The following is a 19310-nucleotide window of genomic DNA, read 5'->3' on the forward strand; positions in this document are numbered from 1 at the left end:
TTTTAACTATCAGACTTCCATTTTATGTGACTGCTATGGATTACACACTATGAAATTGGTGTAACCAAACTCCTTATAAAAAAGAAATGGCACAGCATTGTAAAACAAGGCTCCAGACTTTTTTAAATCCTTCTGTCGGAGCTTGCCCCGGGGAACTATTATTTTGCTTTCATCATGATGACTGAGGTATAAACAAAAAAGAGAAGCATTCGGGTTCGGAAAATGAAAAGAAGAGAAGGGGATAGAGAGAGAGAGAGAGGTGTGCACAGTAGAATTGAAACGGGTATGACGATGGGCGTATAAACACTAGTGGGGGCATAAAGAATTGTCAAAAGTTTTTTTTTTCTTTCTTTTTCTTCCAATCAATCATATTCAAGCATCGAGCAACTCCCAAAAGGGGATATTTAGTTTTTTAGAGAGAGAGAGAAAAAAAAAATATTCTTTATTCGCTGTTTCTTTTTGTTTTTATACATAATTGTACAAACATGTTGGAACACACTAGAGCCAAAGCACCTGCAGAGTCAATAAAAGAGAGTTTTATAGGTGAAGAGACTAATGACGATGAGGAAGAAGAAGAGGTCAGTTATAAAGCATCCCAGAAAAAACAACAAAACCGTAGTAATACACCTGAGCAAGCCAAGAAAGGTAGAAAGAAAAGCAATGGTGATCCCAACCGAAGAGACAAAATTGGAAGAACTCGATTATTTGCTGCTGCAAGAGCAGGTCATCTAGACAAGATTAAGGAATGGATTGAACAAGGTGCTAACGTCAATGCCAAAGACAATGCCAAATACACACCTTTGCATGAAGCCGCTAACCATGGTCGAGTCGAAGTTGTCGAATACCTCATGCAAATGGGCGCAGATATAAAAGCAAGAGCCATTGGTCTCGACACCCCTCTTCATGAAGCCAGTAATTGCAACTCTGAACAATGTGTCAAATTACTCGTGGACGCTGGAGCTGATGTTTTCTCTCTCAATGAAAAAAACCAAAGACCCATTGATTTGTGTTCAACAGACGAATGCGAAGCAATCCTGACCAAGAAAATGAAGGAATTGGATAATGTGATTAAACGAGATGGTCAAGGCAAATCACTTTTGCATTATGCTTGCTTGAATAATCAAGTCGACAAAGCAAAGGCCTTGATTGATCAAGGTGCAGATGTCAATGCAAAAGACAATCAAGACATTACACCACTTCATTTATCTTGTGCACAAGGTCACTTAAATATTGTTAAATTATTATATGGACAAGGTGCACTTGTCAATATTCTGGGTACACCATTGGCCGAAACCCCTCTTCACCAAGCGTGTCGCAATGGGAGAGAAGACATTGTGCGTTATTTGATTGATGAAGCAGAAGCCGATGTGAATATCGAGAATAATCAGGGTGAAAATCCATATCATGTTTCAGCTTCTTTCCCACCCATTCGCCAGATATTGACAGCTCGCATGGATGAAATTCGACTTGAAAAGGAAGCTTGTCATGCCTTGGATGAAACGGCCAGAAAAATGGCTCTGCAGAATGAACCAGAACGTCAACTCACCCGTGAAGAGAGAAAGATTCAGAGTTATATGAGAGTCTTTGACAAATTACAAGGCGATCAACAAAACAAAGACGACGAGTCTGCATCATCTGCCACAACAACTACCACTACGCCTCGAAGAAAGAAAAAACCAACAACTGCCGCTAATCGAAAGTCGGCTTCAGTAGAACGAGACGTGACACCTACCAGAAAAGCACAAGTCAAATTGGACCCTTTTAAAAAGGACAATAGTGGTGGAACTCAACTTCATAAATTCGCTAGTCGTGGTGACCGTGATGCTGTCAAGACATTGTTGGAATCCGGTGCCAAACCCGATGAAAAGGATTATGCTGGTTGGACCGCACTTCATGAGGCTGCTTTACATGGCCACATTGAAGTTGTGAAACTTTTGATAGATTATGGTGCCAATGTCAATTCCAAAGGAGCCGACATGGATACACCTCTTCATGATGCGACAGAAAATAATCATTGTGACATTGTAGAGTTATTATTGGATCATGGCGCAGACCCATTTGCCAGAAATATGAATAATGCTGAACCTATTGATCTTGCCACTGCGAATGAATATGGAGACATTATTTTGGTATTACAAAATGCAAATCCCGTCAAAAAGAAGAAGAGACCAAAGGTACTGTCAGCAGGGCCCATGACAGATGGTAAGTTGATTTTAGTGATTTAACAAAAAGGATTACTCATGATTCTCATGTATAGTGAAATCCAATCAGACCCAAAAGCCTAAAAAGCGACGACTCATTCAAGCAGCCGACCTCGAAAAGAACCAATCAGTGGAAGACGAGATAAAACCGGTTAAATTGAAAAAGCTACGACAACGATCCTCTTCACCGGAAATAGTTAAAGTCAAGGAAGAAGAGATTCATCCCAAAGATATCACTAGCAAGGAGAATCTGAATAAGACACGCTATATTCCCAACAAAAAAAGCCATGATATACCTTCTAAAGTGATTGATCACAATCATCCATACCATTCACCCATTCATACACCCCCACCAGAACAATGGACCAAGCAAAAACATGACGGCACGCGATATTATTCACCACTGTATACTGTACGAATCAATTTTAATTCACCCCTCACATATTACGTGGTGGATTTGCAAGTCTGTCTATTCCTTGGATTTACAAACCTGGATGATTTCTACAAGGCCTATCCGTTCAGCAATAAAAAAAAGAAGATTCACGACGAAGGTAAAAACCGACTTTGGTCTACATTAAAGCACATGATTCGAGAGGAAAAGACAACGTTTGTATCCAGACAATTACACTTTATTCCTTTGGATGATGTTCTGGCTTTGATCAAGAAAGATTACAATCACCTCAGCCAGAGTTTATTGACCATCACTTTGGATATTGGTTATGAAGAAATCGATATCAATAAGAAGTATTGTAATCTTCCTCCCAAGATTGCAATGAAAATGAGAAAATGTGGTTATCAACACTATTCAAATTAACTATACCCCATCTTTCTGTATTTTCCCTCACAAACTCTCTCTCTCTCCTTCTCTCCCTCCCTCTCCCTCTCTCTTTTTTTCACAGTACATATATCGCATCACATCAATAAAAAAAAAAGAATAAAAAAACAAGGAGTATTTACATGTAAAAATAGTGTATATTTTAAAGCTTACAAACACGATCTTGAATGTAATTAAGCTCTTTCAAAAAGCCTCTCAAGGTACCTTGGCTCTTATCAGGGTTTTTGTCACCACTGATGGCTTCCATCATGGGAGGAGGACCACATACAAAGATGATGGAGGACTCGACATCAGGTTGAGGTAAGGCCTTTTCCACAACATCACGTGTGATATAACCCGTCAAACCTTCCCAAGTTTGGGGCGCAGTTTCCAATACATAGACTACCTTAAAACGGTCAGGATAGGCCTTTGCATAGCCATCTAATTCTTCCTTGAACAAGATGTCTTGTTCTGTTTGATTGGCAAAAATTAAAGTGAATTGCGATTTCTTATCAGATGAATCGGGGCTGAAAACCTTGCGCAATAATTGAAGCTGAATTAAAAAAAGGTGAGATTTTCACTTCTGATTACATCATTTTTATGTGTTATTTTACCATGGGAGTGATGCCTGTGCCACCTATTAGAAAAAAGATAGTGTGTTAGAAGAGAAAAAGAGTAAAAAGAAGAGGTATAGGTTACCAGCAACCATGCCAACTTGGCTCACGGGCTTCTCATCCCAGTTGTACTTGACAAAGGGACCCTTGATATCGACGGAATCACCCACGTTTAAAGAATGGATATGTCTACTCATGACACCAGTGGGATAATCCTTAATAACAAAATCAACATGACCTTGGGTCTTTTCTAAAGAAGTAGGTGTATAAGGGCGAATGACTTGTTCTGTCTTGCCTTCCTTGGTAATATCTGAACGGAAGACAACACATGAAGCGGTGGGTAAACCTGCCACGTCAGTGGGGTTGGGCAACTTGAAACGAAAGAGACTGACGTTATGATTGACACGTTCAATCTTTTCAAGCTAAAATTATTGTAATCATGCATTTAATTTTCTTTCCTGCTTATTAAAATATATTAAATTAATTGTTGTTACCGTAAAGGGTCTAAATTCAGAAGGGGAGAAAGCCATTTTACTTATAAATCTTTTTATCATAAAAATAACAAAGGAAAGGTACAGTCAAAAATAATAAATAAAAAAGTTTATTACCGGATTTTTTGGTGGGGTTCTAAAAAATAAAACTTAAAGTCACACTACTGTGTGTTCAGCTTAGCGTTGTTTATAGAGACAATTAATAAGTCGTCAATTAATTTAAATAGGTGTAAAGTGCCACACTAAATGGGTTTACCAAACCCGGACATACGGAATTGTACCTCAAAACGTGTTCTGATCTCAGAAGGAGCATAATCATTTGTTCTTTATGTGCAGGCAAGGCATTAGTAAGAAAATCGGGAGTGCATGTAGACTAGTTCCCTAAGAGCATAAACCCATTCCCTTCTGATTGGCAAAATGGGAGTTCCTCCTTCTATCCCCATGTTGACGCCATCCAACACTAGTATTGCGTGTATCCCTTCTCCAACATAATGTAAAACTAATGCCCACCTAATGAAAATATACTGCAGGTAAAAAAAAAAAAAAAAAAAAAAAAAAAAAGGATGAGTTTGCCGTGGCAAGACTATTTTGAAACCGTTTGTTTCCACCATGCATCTTTTACACGCAGATGGTGTGTTGCTACGCTTTTTTAAAGTTTAGTTGTAAAAAGAAACCATGAGTTTTCAAGTGGGAGGAAACCTAAAATAGGGCTGCAAATGAACCTCTTACTCAGCAGCAAGAGTATTAGTAAAAGTCACGCTATGGAAAAAGTAAAACCAAATTTGTAAACATAAACCATGCTTGCGGGGGACCAAACACACGAAAGTTTTTTTTTTTTTTTTTTTTTTTTTTTTTTTGCTAGGCTTTTTATACTTTTGCCCTACTTTCTTAAAAACCTACAGTATAGAAGGGGGGGGGGGCAGCTTATCAGAAAGTAATCAGAAAAGGGAAAAAGTTTTCGCCTCAAATCATACACTAACGCCACTATTTGTTGTCTTTTTTTAATCCGTCAGTCGGAGGGGCAATGGTGAGAAATTTACTTTTTTTTGTTACGCCACTTTTACATTTGGGTGGACAGGTGGGAATGTTGTCAGTACAACCTCTCACCTAAACAACGTGTCTTTGAAATTCGTAGAGAAGTCTAAGCATTCGAATTGTGCAAGACAAAAGAGAGAAGAAGGAGGCTAGATCTAAACTGGTATAGCGATGAGGATTATGTAAAAAAAATGTGTATGTTTCACCAAAAAGGGGCCCTTGATGACGTATAAATGGGCGACCAAATCCGAATTCCTGGGTGAAAACGGAGAGGAAGTTCGTGGTTGCCATTTTTTTTTATAAGAGTTAATTTCCTTTTATTGTTTTCGTGAGTACAAAAAAAAAAGTGTGTGTTTGATCTACAGCAGCAGCAACGCGCGAAGGAGAGCGGGAAGTGTAACAATGAGAAAAAAAAAGTTAAGCGTTTAACCACCAGCAGTGGCAAAAAAACCTCAGGTTTCAGGGAAATTATGATCCGATTTTTTAAAAATAGCTGAAATATATAGGATTTACCTCTTTTTCCATGCAGACCAAAACGTTACACAATATGTGGTGATACGTATTGTGTGAATTTTTTAACTAAATATAGTAACCCTAACGCACGATATGGCCTACGTTGGTGAAACCACTCCTTACACTTAAATTCTAGCATGATCGCTTTGATTAAAAAAAAAATTAGAAAAACGATGGCAAAAAAAATTTCATTTGTTGCTAGGTTACGGTTGCCGAGGTAAATTGGTATCATTTGTTTATTTGTTTACAAAGTAAAAAAAAAAAAAAATGGATCTCCGATCCCAAGTACATGGATGCAGAAGCCGCGATCAAATTTTACTTAGCATATTTGAATTGAATGTCAAAACATCTAAACACAGAAAAAAAGGAGTTTTTTTCCCATTCAACCCATTACTTTGGGTTTTCGGAGTTTCGGTAGAAAGTATAAATTTTTAAGTGGGACTTTTTTTTGAATTCTGTGTATGTATGTGTGTGTGTATGGTAGTACGTCCTAGGGCGTGCATACAAAAAAATAAAAAATAAAGCAATTAAGAAAATGGGTAACTTTAACGACACGTGGGATTCGAGATGGGTTGAAACTAAGGCACGGATCAATGGAAGGCTGAGCAAAAAAGAATATCCTAAAACTCGGGGCTGGACTATAAATATGAAACCTGGGTTGGTGTGAAAGCGTGTGTGTGTGTGTGTGCGTGCGTGTGTGTGTGTACTTTGTGTGTGTACTTTGTGTGTCTGCGTTAATGTGTGCGTGTGTTCTTTTTTATAATTGTGGACTTTGACCTTGAAAAAATATATTTGGATATAAAAAATCTTTATTGTCACAAAACCTCTTTTTTTCTCTTTTCTTTTCTTTTTTCTCTCCTTTTACTAAATTGGGATTTTATTATTATTATTTCTCTCTTTTTACATGTTCTTTATAAAATAGATATATCAACATACACCCCTGACAGCAACAACTACAAATAATAAAATTTATTAGAGATGACACTCACGAATGCCAACATGACTCCACCTTCGACATTGTAAGAAAAATAAATAAAAGTTGTATTTCTTGGTTTAACAACCTTTTTTTTTTTTTTTTTTTTTTTTTTTTTTTTTGTTAGATTTTCATTGATTGTACGTCAACAGCCTTGTAAAGCCAGACTATGTAGCTTTAAAGAAAAAGGTTTGTTTTTTTGAAACAACGGGGGTGTATCTTTTTTAACATTTGTTTTTTATAAAGTGGATAGACGACCTATCGATCCTCCACCTATTATCCAGTTACAGAGCAACCACACAGAGTAAGCAAACGATGCTAGGTTAGAAATTAAGAATGACTATACTGACTATTGAAATCAAAAAAAGTCATGATTTTTTACAAAACCCATATTTTTTCCTCTACGCCACACTGACGGATACCAGTGGCGAAACGGATTTACATTTCGTCCATGGTAATAGAACCACAGCTGGAACTGTCGTACAATCACTACATAAACTTAAAGATGTTGACAATACAGGTACTTTCATATGTATAATGTATTATTATAAGTTGACCTATTTTTAAACTTTTTTTTTTCAGATGGTGGCTTCTTTATTTTCTCGGATATCAGTATCCGATTAGAAGGATTTTATAGATTGAAATTTACCTTGTACGAGATTGACGGGTAACGTATTTTTAGATATTTTTTTTTTAAAAGAAACTGACTCATATACCCTTGTCGATAGCCCCTTTGTAAAGCGAATGTGCTCCATCGTTTCCAATGTCTTTCAAGTGTACTCCCCCAAGAGCTTTCCCGGCATGTCTGGTGCGTGTTTATACTATATTTATCATCTTCTTTCTAAACTAACATAACATAGAATCGACATTTCTAACGAGATCGTTCAGTGATCAGGGTGTTCGAATAAGAATCCGAAAAGAACCCAGAAGTTCCCTATCGACAAGGTAAAGAAAATAGTCGATGACGAATAATTAATACAAACAAATAAACATGTTGTATTTAGCAGTAATCACAAAAAGCGACGAAAAGACAAGGTGTCCGACGAGGAAGAAGAGGAAGAGGAAGAGGAAGAAGTGAGCCCAATGTCCAGCGCACATCATTCGTGTTCACCTCTGCCCGAAAGAAAGGAGACATTTTCTCCCATGTCAATGCAGAATATTTTGTCCAATGATAATGATTCAGAAACAAGGTTATTCTCCACAAGGAAATTACCACTGCCGTTACCATCGCAACCGTTGCCACCACCACCACAACATAATACCCATCACCACCACCCCCATCCTCATTCTTGGATTTCACAGCCACCCATCTAAACCCCCATTTTCCCCCTTCTCCCGCCACGTATTTCCCCCCTCCCCCCATCCACCCAATCAAATCGTGATGACGTTCCAAGAAACTTATCCAATCAAATTTATTAAAAAAAATCCCCCACTTTTGTTTTCTTTTTTTTTTTTTTTTTTTTTTTTTTCAATACTTTCTTTATATATATTTTTTTTTTACCTTGGTTTTCTACATTTGGTAACCAACTTTTTTTATTCCATACATATTACCCTAATTGGATTTTTTTTTTAATTCTGGAAAAAAATAAAATAAAATACATATAAAAACAAAATGAACCCTAATCAAATACCTTCTGAAGATCCTCTCTTAAAAGATGATGAAGAGAATGACTCTGCTGCGGATTCCGATGTCAAGCCTTCAAGACGTTCTGGTAGAAGAAAGATCAAGATTGAATATATTGAAGACAAGAATCGTAGACACATTACCTTTTCAAAGCGTAAAGCTGGTATTATGAAGAAGGTTAGTAATGTTTCATTCTAATTTTTCTATGACCGCGTTAATATGTACTAAACTAAATTAACATTTTTTTTTGTGTGTGTGTAGGCGTATGAATTAAGTACATTGACAGGTACGCAAGTGTTACTGTTGGTTGTTTCTGAAACCGGTTTAGTCTATACCTTTACAACTGTAAAATTGCAACCCATCGTCACTAAACCCGAAGGAAAAAACCTGATCCAAGCTTGTTTAAACGCACCCGATCCCATCCAAACCGACGCCAACGTAAAAATGACTTTTTATTTTTTTTCTGCTTACTTTTTTTTTTTAATTGACATTTTACCTTTTAGGATAATGATACAGCCGCTTATAATCCTGGCAACGGGCAATCTCGAGTTGACATTGATAAAAAACCCACTGCAGTCTATGAAGAAAAGAAGGCGGATGTGATTCCTCCACCCACTGTGTCTGCTGCCGCTGCTGCTGCCGCTGCTGCTGCTGCTGCCGCCGCCGCCGCCGTAACAGCTACACCTTCTATTCCCCCTCCTCCTCCTCCATCTTCCAATACTGCTCCTACTGCTCCTGGTGGATATACAAACAATCCCGTCACAAGTCCATATCAGCAACAGCCTTATGGCGCTTCACCTTCTGCCGGTCCACCTACCGCTATGCCTCCCATGGGCTCAAATAACTATGGTCATCCCAGCTACATGAACCCTAACTATCAACAGCATCAACATTCTCCTCAACAGCAACAACCTCAACAACATTCTCCTCAACAACAACAACCTCAACAACCTTATGGCCAAATGCCTGGTCCTCCCTTCTATGGCAATCAGCAACAGCAGCAACATTACATGCAACATCCTAGCCAACAGCAACAACAACATCCTGGTTACTGGCCAAGTAATCCTTCTAGTCCTGCATTAAGACAGCAAGAAGATGACAAGGCAAGAAGAGGCATGACTCCCAATAAAAAATAAACTTCTACATTGTTAAAAAATAAAAAAAAAGCATGATTATTATTCTATTTACATATGATGAGAAAAGAAAAAAGTTTATTTTTGTTGTTCCAATGCGTTGACTCTTTCTAACAATTGAAGCACTGTTTTCTCCAAACTGGAGACACGCTCACGTTCTTCATTTAATAAATGATCGTATTCCTTTTTAAGCTTTTCGATTTCGTTCTTTGTATGATTTTTCAATTTGGTTTCGAGGACTTCGTTTCCACCACCACCGCCAGGTGGTCCTGCAAAATTGAATCGAGAGGCCAGATTTTTAACACCAGCAGGACGCACTGGTGCACTTTCCTCTGCATCTTCCGTTGTCTTAGTTTCCTCTGCTGGTTTTTCATCCCACAGACGACGTGTTTGTGTAGGCTTTAAATGACTCTTGGAAAGCACATCACCGCCCACTGCAAAAGGCGTAGGGAATTTAGCAAAGATGGGTTTAACGGGTTTGGCAGGTGGCGAAGGACTACTCTTCTTTTCTTCCACGGGTTCTTCTGCAAGTTCCTTTTGCAATACTTCGGTTTGACTAGGTTCTTGATGCAATTGAGGAGAGCGACGTGCTCTACCTGCTCCCATACGAACACGTGTAGGTGCTGTGAGTTTGGGTCCACTGGGTATACTATCAAATTCATTCTTTTCTTCCTCCTTTTCCTCCACGGCAGTCTCTGTCTTTTCTTCTACCGCCAATGGAGTCTCCTCTTCGGCTTTCTCGGTCTCGACACCAGATTCCTTTTCCTCTTCATCTGAAATAGGATCTTCTTTGATCACGGCAGGTGATTTCTCCTCCTCACTAGCTACAGACACTTGACGTTCAGGCGAACTTTCTTCAGTGGGTGACTTGATACTTTCTTCCTGTGCAAGAGTAACAGGAGATTCACTAGCGGGTGATTCAACATTTTCAATAGCAGGTGATTCGACCTTTTCAATGGCAGGTGATTGAACCTTTTCAATAGCGGGTGATTGAACTCGTTCAGGAACGGGAGGTGAAGTAACTCTTTGAGGAACAGGTGGGGAAATCACTCTCTCAGGTACAGGTGGAGATGTCACTCTCTCGGGTGCGGGTGGAGAAACCACTCTTTCGGGTACAGGTGGAGATGTGACTCTCTCAGGAACAGGTGGTGAGGCAAGAGGAGGTTGCACTTGTTCTACGGCGGGAGATGCAACTCTTTGAGGAACGGGTGGTGAGTTGACTTTTTCAACAGCAACAGGTTCAACAGAGGGAGGAGCTTGGTCAATAGTGTCAATAGCAACAGGGATTTGCTCTTCGGCAACAGGAGAAGCTTTTTCTTCGGGTGCCTATTCACATATTAGTAAGTAGAATATAAATAAATAAAAAAAGACTCACATCTTCTTCTTCCTTGGTTTCTTCAGTAATGGAGGGAGAGAAAGGTTGTGCAGCGGGTTTAGAAGCAGTAGGTATAGCAGCAGAAAGAGAAGAAGGTCTTTGAGCAGGTGTTTGGACCGAGATAGGTCTTGCTGTAACGGGAGATTGAACAGAGGAAGGTCTGGAAGAAGAAATGTTACGACGTGCACGCGTAGGTGTGGGTGGAGCTACCAATTCATCCTCCAATTCACGTACAAAGTTACAAGGGAATACACCGGATTGTCCCTTTTCATTCTTTCCCTTCCACCATCCATCGTCAATATGACGGTCAAGGATCTCGACATATTCACCACGTAAAAGACTCAGTTCGTCCTCACTTTCAGCGTCATAAGGATGTAATACAATTGCCTTTCCGACTACAGTAAAAAAAAAAAATTAGCATTGTGTGCATATGTGAGTGATGGCATAACTTACGAGGCTTTTGGGTTTCTGCAGATTCGGATGGTGTAGGTTTAGAGACAGTGGGGACGACAGGAGGGGCATCGGTCGTTTCCTTCTTTTCCTCGACATCATCCTTCTTTTCCTCAACATCCTCGGCAGCTTCAGCAGTAGCATCAGCAGGGGCAACAGGAGCAGGAGGATGAGGAATAACTGGGGCAGTAGCGGGAGGAGGAGGAACAGACTCGGTTTTTTCAGGTTTAGCTCCGCCGGTTTTCTTTAATCCGGGGAAACCACCTGCTAATAAACTTCCAATGCCACCTTGTTTCACACCAAATGCGGCTAATTTAAAACCTCCTTTTGCTATAAATAATTTAGTTACATATTGTCCAACAGAGAGACAAAAAAAACTTACGAGGCTCTTCATCAGTGGGTGATTTTTGGGATTCGTTGCTTAATTGAGGTTGACCAAGGTCAGGACGTCCAGGCATATCAATGTCTTCAACATACTAATTCTATAATGAGACTTGGGTTGTCACTGTGTTGTTTTTTTTTTTTGCTTACCTTGGAAGGATATTTTCCAACTTTGCCATTTAATTCGCCTCGAGACCATTGGTCGTCGATGACTTCATATACGTTAATAATGCCTCCACGATGAAGAGAGATTTCACCGGGTTCTTGCATGGCGTAATCTTCCATGACGCGAGCCATACCAATGACCTGATCGACTTTTTCTAGGGAGGTGTGTGAGATACGCATACAAATGTTGTCAATTTTTTGTTTTATTTATTTATACCTTTCTTTTCTTCAACAATGGGTTCTTCTGTCACTGGTACGTCATCTTTGGTTTCGACATCCTGTTTAGGTTCTTCTTCTTGTTGTTGTTGGTTATTTTCTTCTTTGGGAGTGACAAACTAGAACAAAAAGTGAGTAAAGGCAAGCGAAGGGAAAGAGTTCAACGCTTTTTTTTTTTTTACATTGCTAGGAAAGAATCCTAATGAACCGTCCTTCTTTTTACCAACCCACCAATCAGGGTCAGAAAAATCGGTCACCTTGATAATTTCGTCTTGGTCAAACGAGATTTCGTCGTCTCGTTGCGCTTCATAAGGATGATGAGCAGTAACTATTTTGTATTCTATGCAAGTAAAGCAAGGTGAGCATCTCTCTATTCTGGCGGCTCAATAAACTACTACAGTATACACTTACCAGACATGGAGGGGGGTGGGAATGAGTAAGGAGTAAAGAGAGAAAGAAAAAGAGCACGAGCACCTTTATTTTTATGTAAATTAAATTTAAGACTCCGTTATATAAGCGCATATTTACAATTTCTTGGTAAAACGTTTACACATGCAAGTATTATTCGCAGATATAGTTTTCTGTTGCATCAATAGATACAGAGCTTTTTGTTTATTGTCACAAAAAAAGTAAAAGAATGGAATGGGGGAGGAGAAGGCGGCAATGATTTCAGAGCGCGTATTCTTAAAAAGGGAGAAGGGGAGTTAAGGGACGGAATATGATATTGGCGTAGCCAAAGCACGGGAGGGAGACATTGATTTCAGAGCCTGTATTGAGACATTGATTTCAGAGCCTGTATTGAGACAATGATTTCAGAGCCTGTATTCAGACAATGATTTCAGAGCCTGTATTGAGAATATGATTTCAGAGCCTGTATTGGGAGATTGATTTCAGAGCCTGTATTGAGAGATTGATTTCAGAGCCTGTATTGTGAAAAAGGCGATGGGAGAGAATCACATCCCTCCCCCCTCCTTCAAGAGCACGCAAACAACAAAGCACACACAAAGCACACACAAACACACAAACACAAACACGCCATTTCAGAGAGCCAACAAATCGTCAATAGGCAAGAAGAGGGACCTTTTGAGTAAGGAAGCCTCTTCTTTTGGTAGGGCAGCAAAAGGGAGAAGAGGAGACATCATGAATCCTTCCCTCCCATCCAATTCTTTCAGAATCCCGCTGCAATACATCACATCGTTCCTTTTGGGTGCCCACAATGTCGCATACAAGTTCACCGTCCTATCTGCTTGCCCCCACCCCCGCCAACCCCGGCCGATGATTTCAGAGCCTGTATTCATACTTGACTTGAATTCAGACGAAAACGCGTCTTTATATAAGAGTTAGGTTCTTTATCTTTGTTATATCTTTGTGGGATTTTACGAACCTTGCCCCAAAGTAGAACTTTTGACTTTCTTTTCTTCTGCAAAGTCTAGCATCAAGGAAGTACCAAAAGAGAGAAAGAAAAAAGCAAATTGAGCAGCGACTTTTTAAGGAAAAAATGACCCATTAGTTCCTGGTGAATGTGCTGTTATGTTGAGCGATGTATACCTTCTTTTTTTTTTTTTCAGGAGATCTTTGTGTTGAAGAAGATTACTTCATGGTGAGCATAGTAAGCGACCTCCAACAGCAATGGCAAACAAGAAGGGCCATTTTTAAACGAGTGTAATCAAACAACACAAAATGTTGTTTGGGGTGGAGAAAAAAGAAAAGAAAAAAAAATTTTTTTTTCGTCACGAAATAAAAAAGCTCATCTCCCACTCATTTTTTATATTCAAAGACGTTGGGCGTGTGTGCGCATCTCCTTAAATACCCGAACGATAAAAAAAATATGACGTCAGAGATTTTGTTGGCTTTTTCATCTCGAATGAACTTACTGGAAGAAACCACGACCATACAAGCTTGTTGCTCCTTTCAACAATTGCACTAGTCTTTTATTAAACGAAAATAAGTGTGGCCTATATCTAAAAAGAATCGCCCTCATGCTTATGGCAGCATTCATGTTCATGTTACACGAATATTGGCAAAGAGAAATCACCAGTGGCATTGGTAATAATTCATGCCTGTTGTGGCTCTGCAGCAATAGAATCCAGAAATGAATCACACCTTTGTTCGTGTATATCTTTCTACTGTCATAGGACACTTGTATTTTTGACAGTGGCTGAATTGGCCTCAATTGGACCCATATCAGTATATCAGTTATGGGGATTTTATGAATTAGTGTGCCTATGGATGTAAGCAAATACTAATATTTAGCGCGTACTTGTAAGGTGGGTTACTGATTTTAAATGAATACTTCGGTGTACTTCGCTTATTAATCAGTAACTCGGGTTGACAGTCAACACCATAGATGATTTCTCAAATTACCTTCGAAAACCAAGTACATTGTCTGCTCAAACTAAACTTGATAATCGTACTTGCATCAACTTCTATAATTATTTATACACACAGGTCTTCTGTACATAGCTCTAAATAAAAGGAACTTACGTCTATTTTTACGTGAATTTTCCAAGCCTCGCTTCTTACATCTTTTTGATGTTGACACGATATACATATATAAACGTGGGCTTTCGTCAACATTCTAGAGATTATGTGATCTACAGTAAAGCTGAGAACCCAACTTGGGAGGCCCACCCTTCGTATAGCAAAGACAAGCCGCAGCCGTAATATCACCCATATCTCGCAAAAACTGGAGTACACCTTTTTTAATTATCGTTTTCTTGAAGAAACAAAAGTCATTATGAACTCACCCTTTCACGATATTTGGTATTATTCTTTATAAACATAGTCGTATACATGAATGTATGTATATACATATATACTTTATAATAAAAAAGAAGTAAAAAAAGAAAAGCGAACAAAAATAGTGCGGAGAAAATTTTATTTATTTAGACTGATAAACAAAAGCTGTTTTATGTCAGCAAGATGTAATGAAACACATAATTAGAAGACGAAGTGATTGATAAAAACCAAAGTCTTACTATTATCATTAAACACGCCGAATAAAAAATTATTGACTCTAGCGCTTGTGTTATTTGGTGCTATCGCGAGCATAGTTTAATGTAATTCAATATCATGGGAGAAAACATGGTTTCTTAGCCCAGAGAAGAAAAAAAAAGGTTGCACAAAAAATACACGCGCTGCATAATAAATCTAAAAGTCTATTTTACATTTTCCCATTGATATAGTGTTTGTTCTAATACGAGCAGTTTCTGCTTTTCCATTATTAGACTTGATCTAGAGATAGATTGCATAGTTTGAATCATTTGCCGTGGATGAGTACTTTGGAAATGGGCCAATTCATCAGAAATCATTTTATGAGACTGAGTTATTTGTCCATCAATGTAATTCAATTCGTTCATGTTCTATTTTTTTTTTTGTTTAGACACGAAGAAAAAAAATTCAATGATTATCTTCAAGACCGCTTACCTCAATCATTTTATCCTTGTCTTTTTCTACATATTTCTTCGGCGTGAAAATGGTATGCCAGTGCTTGGACTTGCATAAAATCTCCTTTTGCTGCTCTATATTCTCTCGAAGTAAACCACGTTGATTAAGTAAAGAGAACGGTCGCTGTAATGATAACTGATAACAAAAAAAAAAGAGCTTAGAATAACCTAGTTTTCGCTCTTTCTATTGTAATTATTTTACCAAGATACCGTCAATCATGTCATACGCCATTTGACTTACTTTGATTAATTGAGGCCACGATGATACATACTGCAAAACCATCGAGTCAATAATATAATTCAATTTTTAAAATGTTTACATGTACTTACGGATCGATCGCCAGTGATATTTGCGCAAATTCGAATGGTTTCTATGGCCAATGGAGTAATCAGGGCAGATGTTTTCAAGCAAAGTGAATTTTGTGCTACCATGCCCATTTCAGTCTGAAGCTCTCGTTGCGTATCCATGATTCTTCTTGCTGTGGTCAAAAGATGAAGAAACCCAGACTTTAAGGGTGTCATCATTTCCTGTGCATAGGTTAAAAAATACTCTTCGTCAAGCGTATTGGTGACAGAATGGGGCAAAGGTAAATCACTAATCTTTTCTAGCAATAGTTTTCTTCTAGAGAAGGAGTTATCACGGATTAAAGTGGGTTGGAGATCTGACATGGAGCGCACAAAGGAAATGACAAGATCGTGGTAACGAAGTACAGGGTGGTATTGCAACCAATCCATGAAGGATTGTAGACGTGTCATGGTGAGATCAATCCAAGCCAATGGAGGAGGTTTTAAGTCAATGAGGAGGGGATCTTGTAGGTTTTGAAAGGTAGGTAAAAATGTCTCGGGCATCTCGTACAAGAGTTCTTGTCGTAAAAACGTGAAATCGTCCAGACGTCTCTTGACAGTTCGCATCGTTTCTGGTTTGCCCATCTGTCGTTTTAGATAAATAAATAGTGCCTCGTTCAGAACAGTTTATGCTTACCTGGCCGCTCTTGATAACATAGTATAAATCGGTTTGTCCATTATTTAGTTCAAACCATGGTCGGGTAATATGCCAAGCATAATGGTACATGCTAGTTTTTTTAGCAGGTGAAAATAAGGTGTGTTTCACGAGATGCAGTTCTTTAAAACCATTAATAAAATAGACAGGGGGAAAATAATATTAATAAAACTGTTTTTACCATCTAAACACATGGCTAATTCTGGAATTTTACAAATAGTGGCAGGATGCTCGTCTCGATAGTTGACTGCATCCAAGACAGCACCATGTTTGACCAACGCTCTTATCAATAAGACTGCATTGTTTATACTCTGTGCAGATGCAAGTACCGAAGTTTCTGCAGTGATATGAAGAGGAGTATTACCATGCACCCAGTCCCGAACATTGACCGAGATATTGAATTGCTCCACCATGTAATCCAAACTTTTATCTCCCAACGTCAAGCCTTTACCGGTATGCATGGCTAATAGATGAAGCAATGTATTGCCATCATGATCTACTATTGCATTACCGTCGCGTGTCCTTTCCGTCACTAATTCAATCATATCCAGCCTTCCAGCCAATGCCCAAGTCATCAATGGTGAACGTCCCTTTTCATCCACGTCCCGAATTAAATCATGCATGTCATTTTCATTGTGTAACACCCATTTTAAGACTTGAACATCTCGACATGCATGATAAAAAGTCTCCATGTTCTTGTTCTTGTAGTTTCGCTGTGGACAGAGTGAAAGCAAGTATGTCATAAATTCAATAGAACATTTGTTTCTGGAAGCCACGTGGAGAACAGTATCCCCCGTCAAAGTGTTTCGATGTTGATCCAAAAGTGTTTGGTGACCAGCCACCTGGAGTAATGCTTTTAGTATTTCCAAGTTATCGATGGCACAGGCATAAAGAATGGCGGTATTTCCATAGTTGTCAACCGCCTCATTGACAGAATGAATAACGTGTGGATGGGTTAACAAGAGTTTAACAATCTCGAATGATTTACCGTAGTGAATAGCTAGCATTAAAGGAGTTGAATTCATGTCGTTTGTCATGGCCCCTTTGACAGGCATGGATAATAGGTAATTGACGATATCGTATTGATGATGAATACAAGCAATCATGAGAGCGTTGTTACCATAGGCATCACGGGTATCATGTGCATCACTGGTATCATACCGAATAACTTGATCCAGGTCACCCGTCTTGATCGCTGACCAGTATTGCACGTTTTGTCTGGATATGTCGGATAGCTCTGCGTGAGCGTCTAGTATATATTCTAGTACACCTTCAAATGTACTCAAAGCATAACCGTATTTCCCTGTTACAATATTTCGTTCGAACGTGTATTCCTATATCAATAGTTTTAGACTTGTCATGTAGTTTCATGATGTTGTTTTGCTTACTTTCATGTAAATTAGGTTTGCTGTAAGATGGGGTACTTTACTTCGAATGAGCGTGATTAAGAGTAAGGGTATCAGGGAATCCGAATCGAGAAAGGTGGCGGTATAAGCGGAAGGGTCTCTTGTTAATTCGGATACGGTGTTGAGTAGACAATCCAGTTTTTCAGCGGGTGTGCGAAACGAGCCAATTCTTTCGAATTCCGAAATGGCAGCGTGAACTCTGTTTCTTTGATCAGTGATTGAAGTGGGTAGTCCAATTTGAGAAAAGTCCAAGTGTTCCATCTCTTCCAGGGCTAACGTTAATTTTTTGTCGTGGTCTAGTAAGAATTGGGTGATTTTAAAGAAGGCTACATCGTAGGTAGAGTCCATGATATAACTTTTTTGTCATTAATATGCTTGTCCTTATTTTTATGGAAAATTTACGCTGCTGCTGCGTCGTCGTACCTTTCAAACGATCCAAAAACGACTTCTAATTCTATATGTGTTGTATCTAAAGTCTCTATTAACTGAAGAAGAGATTACTTTTATGAGCATAAAAGAAAGAAAGAAAAAGATACGTACGGTGTAGCCATCATCCAGTATGTTTTCCATGCAAGCGTGTAAACTTTTCAACGAATCACAATTTACTGAAGTGTCACAAAACTCTAATACTAATTTGTCGATTTTACTAATGATTTCTTTGGAATTGTTGAGTGCGATTGTCTTGACCATTTCTTTAAAACTGAATAATAATAATAAAAAAATATTTAAGGGTTAAAAAAGAAAGAGAAGAGATAAAAGGGAAAAGGTACCATAAATCAGTGGGTCGAACCTATATATAATGGAAAAAAAAAAAAAAAATTAGAATGGAAGGTCACACGATTATTTATAAAAATATAGCATCATCATTACCTGTTGTGTTGTTACTAATTCACAAATGACAATAGGATGATCCAGATATAACACCATGTGTGTGCAAATATCATGGTTGTCTGTATTTCGATATAATAAATGACAATGTAGAATTTTCACTTTGTTCGTATCATGGATAATGAATCCATGACTTGTTTTATACACAATTGACTCGTTCAATGGGAACAGTAATTGATAATCTTGGTTCTCTTCCTTAATAAGCTTCTTCTTTTTGTCCGTCAATTTTAACCGAGAATTGGCAGCTTTTATACGAGATTGCCATGGCACATGAATGACATGACTTGCTTACAATACAAAAAAAAAAAAAAAAAAAAAAAAATTGGCGAGATGTTAAAAAAAAAGAGAAGGGAAAGGTAAAATACCTAAATAGTCAAATAAAAAAGGAGAATTTGTTGAATTGAGAGAAGGAGGCAAAAGGATAATAGAAAAAACCTCTTTACTGTTCAATCGAGGGTCTTTCAAAATAGAATCCAACATATTTAAAAACGTGCTATTTTGGATCAATGCTAAAAAACAATAAAAAACCCGAGAATAAATAAAAACTTTTTGGTGTAATCATAAAAAACCACTTTTATACCAACT

General features: G+C 38.4%; 6 protein-coding genes across 6 annotated transcripts; 3 read left to right on the forward strand and 3 right to left on the reverse strand.

Moving 5' to 3' along the window:
- Nucleotides 1–125: 125 nt before the first annotated feature.
- On the forward strand, nt 126–3160 carry EV154DRAFT_491063 (ankyrin repeat-containing domain protein). Its single transcript, XM_051599496.1, has 2 exons — nt 126–2202; nt 2258–3160. The coding sequence occupies exons 1-2, from the start codon at nt 486–488 to the stop codon at nt 3013–3015; spliced, it is 2475 nt and encodes an 824-aa protein (XP_051463284.1). The 5' UTR covers nt 126–485; the 3' UTR covers nt 3016–3160.
- On the reverse strand, nt 3154–4297 carry EV154DRAFT_491064 (uncharacterized protein). Its single transcript, XM_051599497.1, has 4 exons — nt 4124–4297; nt 3715–4051; nt 3630–3652; nt 3154–3568 (listed from the first exon to the last, which is right to left on the reverse strand). The coding sequence occupies exons 1-4, from the start codon at nt 4181–4183 to the stop codon at nt 3179–3181; spliced, it is 810 nt and encodes a 269-aa protein (XP_051463285.1). The 5' UTR covers nt 4184–4297; the 3' UTR covers nt 3154–3178.
- A 2043-nt stretch (nt 4298–6340) lies between these two features.
- Nucleotides 6341–8136, forward strand: EV154DRAFT_491076 (velvet factor-domain-containing protein). The gene is made up of 8 exons (XM_051599498.1): nt 6341–6687; nt 6769–6830; nt 6888–6945; nt 7010–7161; nt 7224–7308; nt 7370–7449; nt 7502–7586; nt 7646–8136. Exons 1-8 carry the CDS (start codon nt 6647–6649, stop codon nt 7953–7955), a joined length of 873 nt encoding a protein of 290 aa, XP_051463286.1. The 5' UTR covers nt 6341–6646; the 3' UTR covers nt 7956–8136.
- A 117-nt stretch (nt 8137–8253) lies between these two features.
- On the forward strand, nt 8254–8868 carry EV154DRAFT_410975 (uncharacterized protein; the record flags this gene model as incomplete). Its single annotated transcript, XM_051595432.1, has 2 exons — nt 8254–8442; nt 8527–8868. The coding sequence occupies 2 exons, from the start codon at nt 8254–8256 to the stop codon at nt 8866–8868; spliced, it is 531 nt and encodes a 176-aa protein (XP_051463287.1).
- Nucleotides 8869–9476: 608 nt separating this feature from the next.
- On the reverse strand, nt 9477–12290 carry EV154DRAFT_410913 (uncharacterized protein; the record flags this gene model as incomplete). The annotated part of the gene is made up of 7 exons (XM_051595429.1): nt 9477–10591; nt 10770–11168; nt 11227–11553; nt 11606–11699; nt 11755–11924; nt 11987–12104; nt 12168–12290. Coding segments are annotated over 7 exons (2346 nt in total), but the record flags the coding sequence as incomplete, so codon positions are not given.
- Nucleotides 12291–15143: 2853 nt separating this feature from the next.
- On the reverse strand, nt 15144–19205 carry EV154DRAFT_410698 (uncharacterized protein; the record flags this gene model as incomplete). Its single annotated transcript, XM_051595411.1, has 11 exons — nt 15144–15305; nt 15412–15567; nt 15634–15671; nt 15758–16361; nt 16414–16553; nt 16604–17765; nt 17820–18192; nt 18270–18322; nt 18378–18518; nt 18708–18787; nt 19091–19205. 11 exons carry the CDS (start codon nt 19203–19205, stop codon nt 15144–15146), a joined length of 3024 nt encoding a protein of 1007 aa, XP_051463289.1.
- Nucleotides 19206–19310: the final 105 nt, after the last annotated feature.

Source organism: Mucor mucedo, assembly GCF_025094135.1.
Source record: "Mucor mucedo strain NRRL 3635 chromosome Unknown EV154scaffold_3, whole genome shotgun sequence".
In the NCBI taxonomy this organism is placed as follows: Eukaryota; Fungi; Mucoromycota; class Mucoromycetes; order Mucorales; family Mucoraceae; genus Mucor; species Mucor mucedo.

Excerpts from the sequence above, each read along its gene's own strand:
- EV154DRAFT_491063 (XM_051599496.1), top strand. The coding sequence starts at position 486 with ATGTTGGAACACACTAGAGCCAAAGCACCTGCAGAGTCAATAAAAGAG. Across the intron at positions 2,203-2,257 it reads AGCAGGGCCCATGACAGATG|TGAAATCCAATCAGACCCAA; the intron begins GTAAGTTGATTT and ends TCTCATGTATAG.
- EV154DRAFT_491064 (XM_051599497.1), bottom strand. The coding sequence starts at position 4,183 with ATGATAAAAAGATTTATAAGTAAAATGGCTTTCTCCCCTTCTGAATTT. Across the intron at positions 3,653-3,714 it reads CCAAGTTGGCATGGTTGCTG|GTGGCACAGGCATCACTCCC; the intron begins GTAACCTATACC and ends TTTTTCTAATAG. Across the intron at positions 3,569-3,629 it reads GCACAGGCATCACTCCCATG|CTTCAATTATTGCGCAAGGT; the intron begins GTAAAATAACAC and ends TTTTTAATTCAG.
- EV154DRAFT_491076 (XM_051599498.1), top strand. The coding sequence starts at position 6,647 with ATGACACTCACGAATGCCAACATGACTCCACCTTCGACATT. Across the intron at positions 6,946-7,009 it reads TTACAGAGCAACCACACAGA|TCATGATTTTTTACAAAACC; the intron begins GTAAGCAAACGA and ends AATCAAAAAAAG. Across the intron at positions 7,162-7,223 it reads TAAAGATGTTGACAATACAG|ATGGTGGCTTCTTTATTTTC; the intron begins GTACTTTCATAT and ends TTTTTTTTTCAG.